Source organism: Austrofundulus limnaeus, unplaced genomic scaffold (genome assembly GCF_001266775.1).
Source record: "Austrofundulus limnaeus strain Quisiro unplaced genomic scaffold, Austrofundulus_limnaeus-1.0 Scaffold109, whole genome shotgun sequence".
NCBI lineage: Eukaryota > Metazoa > Chordata > Actinopteri > Cyprinodontiformes > Rivulidae > Austrofundulus > Austrofundulus limnaeus.
In genome coordinates this window covers 1,138,525-1,146,278 of record NW_013952511.1, presented here as the reverse complement: position 1 = coordinate 1,146,278, position 7,754 = coordinate 1,138,525, and the positions used below count along the sequence as shown (strand labels likewise).

General features: G+C 38.9%; 1 protein-coding gene across 6 annotated transcripts in view; it reads left to right on the top strand.

Moving 5' to 3' along the window:
• Positions 1-7,754, top strand: part of gria4a (glutamate receptor, ionotropic, AMPA 4a) — a gene marked incomplete at its 5' end in the record, with an annotated part of 137,621 nt that overhangs the window by 50,134 nt on the left and 79,733 nt on the right. For all 6 annotated transcript variants that reach the window (XM_014014059.1, XM_014014058.1, XM_014014062.1 and 3 more), the window contains 2 exon segments: positions 3,691-3,743; positions 3,961-4,092. In XM_014014059.1, coding sequence (XP_013869513.1) covers positions 3,691-3,743; positions 3,961-4,092 — 185 coding nt within the window.

Here is a 7,754-nt window from a genome sequence, read left to right as displayed (position 1 = left end):
CTTTCTTTCTTTCTTTCTTTCTTTCTTTCTTTCTTTCTTATCTGGAACCATCGAGGTCTACGTATCAGTGTGCTGCAGTTTGGTAAATGTTTATTTCAGCTGCTGTCACTTTAACTGTCTGCAGTCAACACACATTCAGTGGCTTTACTGTTTGTTTGTTTTTTGTGTGTGTTTTTTTTTTTTCAATTCTCCCCTTGGTAGTTTCTGTATTTTTTATTTTATCATTACACTTTTATATTATTTTGTATTGGACTATTTGAAGTTTGAGTTTGGGATTACTCAGCATTTTTTCGTTTATGATGAAGCTATTTTTGAAATAATTGATATTTAAGCTTTGTCAACATTATCTTAATTAATAAGAACAGTGCATAAGATGGGGTTTTGTCAATTATGTCAGAMTTGTGCTCACTGAAATGTTATGTAGTGAAACACTGAAACAGAAAACTGATTAGTTTCAAATATTTGGGTTACTGTAATTAAGACACTGTAATTATTAAAAAACTGTAATTGGAAAAAGAAGGAAAAAAAGATTAAATATTGGAAAATAAATTGTTGTAGAATTAGAAGATAATCGAGTCAAAACTGTAAAGGTCATAGAAAATTTAGTTGCAGACCATGAGGAGATGAGACTCACTGACACCCTGAAAGGTTAGAACATCTGGAAAACCCAGATACCATTAGAAAACAGCTACAAAATGTGCAAACACTTGCAAAAGCTTGTGGTTTCAGTACGAGAGCAGGTCCCGGTGTCATGGTTGTGTTCACAAGTCTTGGAGACTGACACGATGAAAATCTGATCCTATCAAATGCCTGAAAATATAAAAATTGAGGCAGACGTTCAAGGGAAATAAACAGATTGTCACCAGAAGCTGGAGAAGAAGATTGTCAGCAAATAAAAACTAAGTCGTTGAGATGAATTGTCCATTGAGTCTGGACTTCATTCATTCGCATGCTGGCAGATTTAAATGTTTTATTGCACCAGATTTTGCTATTGCTTGGGTAACTGTTTTGGAGACAGTTCTTGAAAATAATTAAAAGCAAAACAAGACATTGTTTGTTTCATGAACAACACAAAAACTCTACAAACAATACAGAACCTGCACTTAACACACATTTGCATTCTGATTTACTTTAAAGACTTCCAGACAAAAAAATCAACTCTGCTTTACAACCACTGGGTGAAAAATCAATTAGAAAAGTCACAGTGTATGTTAATTTAAAGAAAATATTGGCAGTGAAAATTTGGAACACCATCTGAATTTGTGAGATAAAGGGAAAGGACATATTTGTGAGTTGAAACACAAAACTTGACGCCTGATCCCCTCAGGTTTGTAATTAGATTTTTTTGTAGAATTTGAAAATCTGATATGGTCATTTGAAACCTATTAATGATTCAAACTATCACAGTGGCATAATACATTTTTTAAATGTCTATGAGCTCAAAAGGCTTCCCAAACTTCCAAGCACCATTTAAATTGGAAGTTCTCAGTGAAAAAATGAGGAAGGGCAGGAACAGTTAAATGTAACAGATAGATGTTGAGCTCTGTAAAATTCAAACAATTTTTCAGAATTACAGCGGTTTGGTTTGAAACAAATTAGCTTGGGGTGACACACTGAGAGCGATACTACAATATTAATGCTTTACATTTCATCTGAAAGTCCATTTGCTTCGGAAAGGGTGGAGTTTGAATTTTCCACGAATTAATGATGTGATCTCATTGAAGAGCTGAGGCTGTGCTACTGAACCTAAAAAGGGAAAATCTACAGAAATAAGGGTGTAATTTGGTTCATACCGGGAACTGGCCTCGGTTCCTCAAGCATTCACCTACCTTTAATTTAACCATGCCATCAAAAAGTGCACATAAGTTAGTGGAGCAGAAAGAGCTTATGCCCTCAGCCGCTAACCACTGTCATGGGATTACTTGCCACATTTTTTTCTCTCCACCTCTTTTTGCAGGCTTGCATGTGCACACAGACAAATTCCCTGCCACAGGGAGTGAAACACAGGTCAAACAAAGTCCCCAAAGACCACTACGCAGTTGTGTGTTGGGGAATTAGAGAAATGTGCATTGCTCGTGTGTGCTCCCTGTCTTCCTCTGCCAACTTCACTGTGGTCCAGGTTGCCTGGGTTAGTACCCAGGGGAGCAGATGGAGAAAGAGGAAGGAAAGAGCAGAGCGGGAATGACAGCTTAGGTGAATCGACCTGGTGGGGCAGCCCAAAAGAAAAAAAAAACGACAGAAAACATGTGTGAGTCAAAGGAGCAGAGGCACACAAGGTGATGAGGGGGGAATGAGGAGAAAGTGGAGGTGGACGTGTGGCTGAAGAGGGAGGCTGGGGAGAGATTACAGAAAGGGCACAAAAGAGGAAGTTAGGGGATGGACACAATCACAAGCCTCGGGGGATGCACGGAAAGGAAAGGGGAAATGGAGGGAAGGATAGATGCACCGAGTTTTGACTGTACTCACCCATGACTCAGCCAAGGCAGGACCTTTCATTACAGGCTCCCATCAGGCCCTGCTGCTGCTAATGTGCTGGAAAATGGGCAGTAACGCTGTTATCTGTTTTATGTCCCCTGCTCTGCTGTGCTTCACCGATAGCCTGCTGACACGCACGTTTACACACAAATATCCATCCGCCTGCATAATTGCATGCAAAGACTAATGCAATGCACACATCAAGGTGTGCATAGATCCACATTAGGAAAATGGATGTGTGCATTCAAACACATAACTCGAGTGCAACTCTGAACACACTTGTTATAAATTAGGCAAAGACACATTTTACACTGGAGAGGCTACACAGGTATACGAGTGGGAGAAATTCATTTATTGTTGTAAAAGTGCCGGTTTATGTCAGGCGATGCATAAAATGCTTTGCAAGTTTTTATTTATTTATTTTTTCTTGTAATAATTATGTGCAAATGACTTTGTGGGATTTGGGCTATGTTTTTTATCAGTTTTAACGTATTTCTGAAAAGATTTACAAATATTTTCGATGGTTATGCTGAGATTACTGTACAATTATCAGCAAGATATAAAATAAATATATAATAAATATAAAATAAAAGTTAAAATTTTCATTGAAGCAGATTATTGATCTCTGTTTTACTTTAATCTCAGCAAGTAGCTGATGAACTGATGATCAAAGGAGAACCTTTTTCTGAAATGGAGTAGTTCAGATAGCATTTTTATTGTGGTTCATTATTTTATAAACCTTTACTTTGTTGTTAATTTCTATAGTTATGGCAGAGTGAGAGATGGCAGCAATCCACTTTGGTCTTGGGTCAGACTGGTCATCAGTTTATCAGCTGGTCCAACAGAATTTTATGCCCCCAAAATGACGCCTGTCACTGAGCAATCTACAAAAAGCAAGATTCAAAACCCTTCCGCTAAACCCCACTTCAAAGCATCTGAACTGTCTGTTTAAGTAATATTTTGTTCTAGCCTTTAAAAACAAAACTGTATTTAGGAATAGGAGCAGTTGACGAATTAACCTGAAAAATGTTTTGCTGACTTCAGGATTTTATGCAAACTCATGTAGTAACTACGATAAAAAGATAAACATTTTGCAAAACTGGATGAGGTTCTAAAATCCAAAAGCACTCACTTCATTTCCTAACAGCATCTACTACCTTGTAGTAGCATTGACGCTCTCTTTTTCTTGTTTCTTTTCCTCACTCTGTTGTTTAGGTTACGCAATACTGCAGGCAATTATGGAGAGAGCGGGGCAGGATGCATGGCAGGTCAGGACACACACACACACACACACACACACACACAAACAAACACTGGCATTCCTGGAAACCTGCCAGAAAACATACATCTCAAGGCGGACAATCTCACACAGCTCCGTAATCCATTTAATCACATACGCACACAGACACATTTTGAACTTACTTATGTTGCATGACCGTATTCCTACATCATATTTGCATTTGTATAACCATTTCTTGTGAACAGGTGAGTGCGATCTGTGTGGAGAGTTTCAATGAYGCAGCGTACCGCAGACTCTTAGAAGAATTGGATCGACGGCAGGAGAAAAAATATGTCATCGATTTGGAGCCTGAGAGACTACAGACCATCCTTGAACAGGTAACATTTGGCATAAAAGTTTACTCAACTACGATGTGAAAATTTTCATAATCATAAAATTGGGGAACCATAGTGTTAAGTCAGGAGCCAAGTAGAGCTGAAGGACAGTATGTCCAAAGRTAAAAAGAAGTGTTTTCGGATGAGACCTAGAAACACCACTCATGAGGGATAAATCATTAGACAGCATTATGAGCATTTGGCAGAATTTCAGGAGTCATACTGTTGGCCTGCATAAGACCAGGTGGGCATGTGCAGTTGCCTGCATGAAAGGCATGCAGATCTCACAGAGGCCTGATGTTGGAACCAGTGGGTGCCCGAAAGGAACAATTTCCCATCTTGAAAGTTCCAGTCATCAAAAAAAAAAAGACGGGAGATATGTTGTATTGTGCATCAATGATCAATAAACCCCATGGCATCTGGGCCTGTCATGCAGACATACTAAACTGTTTACAACAGTGAGTTATCATGRACAGCACCTCARCCACTGGCCAAGGCAGGGTTCATTCGGATTTAATGGATGCCAATAAGGCCATTGCATTTCAGTCCTCTCATAAGTGGGAGGTTTGAACGGATGATGAGTAGCACTGTACTGTATCCAATTATGAATCTTGGTTCTACATTAGGGATGGGCAACTTAAATGATGGAAGGGSCCACCATTTTYTGTTGGCACTRCTAGAGGGTCACAGCGCTGCACACTTACCCAAATAAAGTGACATTTTAATAATGGTTTTGTACTTATATTTGCGTACGGTGCAGTAACTAAGCATATTTCATGTTCAAATACATGTACAACAGTTGTACTTTTGTTTAATAATTACAAATACAAAAGGTTTGAAGCAAACAGAAAAAATAACAAGTTAGTGAGCTGAAGTGAAATGGCATAAGACACATTGACTCCAGTGGTTCTGGTATGAAGTTGCTGTTTTTGTGCTTTGAACTTCAGCAAGCTTTAGTAAACATCTCTTACTGTATTTAGCTTTGTGCAACATGTTGAAGTGGCGACTTATATTAAAACCCTCTTAGGCAGACAGACTCTGAGCAGACTAAACACATGGGTTTGCCTTGAAATTCTATGAACAGTCTACCTCCCATTTCACCAGAAACATTCATTCGTCTCTGTCCGGTTTTCTTTTTTCTGTTCTTAGCCATGGCTAAACATCTCTTCCTCTCTGGTAGAGAAGACATGCACGCGGTGGGGGTGTTATCTAGTGGCAAACTTTGTCATTACAACCAATTCAGTGCCACTGACAAACTTTTATAGAATTTTCTAAAATTAATGTAAGAGCTGCTTTGAGCGTGTTTTTAAGTTAAAAAAAAAAGCTGCCTCACTGGCAGGCCGGATGGAAGTCGTCCGCAAAACGGATGTGGCCTGCCAGTTGCTCATCCCTGTTCTCCATTATCACATATGAACATTGTGTGTGTGCGTGCGTGCGTGCGTGCGCGTGCGTGCGTGCGTGCGTGTGTGTGTGTGTGTGTGTGTGTGTGTGTGGTGCAGAGGGAAAAGGACCAATCTTGAGATTATTGTGAAAAAGAAACCAAATCAGCGTTACTCCTAGCATCATGCAGTGAGGAGCCTGTCTTTCTTGTCTGCGTCGTTTTAAGGTCAATTCATGGCCAGCCCTTCCAATTAAACATGTCAAGGATCAGCCTGAATGTCCATTCAAACCTATTGTCAATCTTGCGTATCTCTGGGATCAGCTGACAGCTCTGAGTCAGCTTGCAACAGACGAGGTTAGAATGTTTTACGAATTGGTTCCCCAGCAAATCATCACTTATATTCAGACCTTTTAACACGCACAGTTTCACAACTCTCTCTGGATGCTAAATTTTTGTTTCACTGAGTGTACATTGCAGAGAGGACACTAATTAGAAAAATGAAATTTTACACCAAGTAATTACATATAGAGAAAAAAAGCATGTTTTCCATAAGTTTTAATGTTTAGCATTACTAGTTTCCATCAGCAGTTTAAAATGCTCTGTTCTGTAACCGCTGGTGCTCTGACACTCATTTAGAGCTTGAACAATCATGCAGGATGTTTAACAGGGTACTGCAAAAGCAKATGCTACACAATGGTTTTAAACCTCACTGTTACCATCGCTGAGATCTCAAAGCAATGCAGAGATTTCATCACTGACCTGAACTTCAGCACTTGAGATTTAATCGTGTGCTACAACCGCCTTGTTAATATGGGTCTCTACTGCATTGAAGATGTGATAAGCAACAAAAAATTATTTAAACTATTTGAAAAAAAAGAAGAAAAGTAGAGTTGCTAATTATTGTAGTACTATATGAGTATTTTCTCTTTCTCTTACTGCTGGTGTCTATCTGCCGGCTGTCTTCTCCACTCAGCTAGTTCAAACAGCACTCCAGATGCTTTCTGACATCTGGAAAGGAAACAAGATTTGTGTTTTCCTTGGAGTTCATAATGTGGAATGAAAAATAAAACTTCCCCGATAACACAACACTAGTGTTTGTTTGAAGTAATGACACCACACACACACACACACACACACACACACACACACACACACACNCACACACACACACACACACACACACACACACACACACACACGCACACAATAATTTAGAGCAGCCAAATGCATACACAACATAAAAGCATGCACTCTGACACCTTGTGCTTGTCTAAACCAATTAGATTATCTGTCTTGTTTGATGGTTGAGACTTGAGATGTGGCAGGTGGCTTAAATGTGTTGTGGGTTTGTGTGCGTGTGTGTTTGTATGCGGCCCTTTACTCAGGTTAGAGTGTGATGCTAAATCAGTTCTGCCACCTGTCATCACATCTGATCCTATGTGTGCACATCTGACAATCCCTGTGACACATGCAACCAAAACACACACACACACACACACACACACACACACACACACACACACACACACACACACACACACATGCACACACATAAAGATTCTTCAAAGACTCACAGTTACAAAAAAATTCGGGTTATGATAAACAATATAACATCTCCAATTCAAAAACAGATGGGATGGATTTCAATATTTTTTTCATTTGTTATGAGACAAAAATACAAATTGGATTAACTCCAAAGTTTTGTGCCAGAGTTTAAATTAAAGACTTCATGTGATCTGTTAAAAAATCATTAAAAAATTACTTTCAGCAACTTCTGCACCAATATTTAGCTCAATATTCTGCACCAATATTTAGCTCAATATCTGCAAAACTGATTGAATTATAGTCATTTTTTGTTTACTAAAAATGATTTACTGTGGCTGCCACCTTTAGTCCAGTTGGGATATTTTGCTAACAGCTCATCAAACAGACAAATGTACAAATAAACAAACACATACCAATGACATTATTGCCTGCCTTTGAAGTGCCACACATTTCATGAAATGTTTTGAATGGTGAAACGCATGATTGAATAATGAGGTAAAAAATATGAATATTAACATATCAAATGTGATAATATTTTTCTACAAAAGTGATGTTCTTCCATTGCTTTGAATGGTATGATCTACTTTGCTTCATGTTTCCTTAAAAATATAACTTTTCTTCCTACATGGGCTGTTTTTCACAGAAGCTTGTGTGAAGCTGCTGTGACACAGAGATAAGTTCCCTGGGTGTGTGTGTGTGTGTGTGTGTGTGTGTGTGTGTGTGTGTGTGTGTGTGTGTG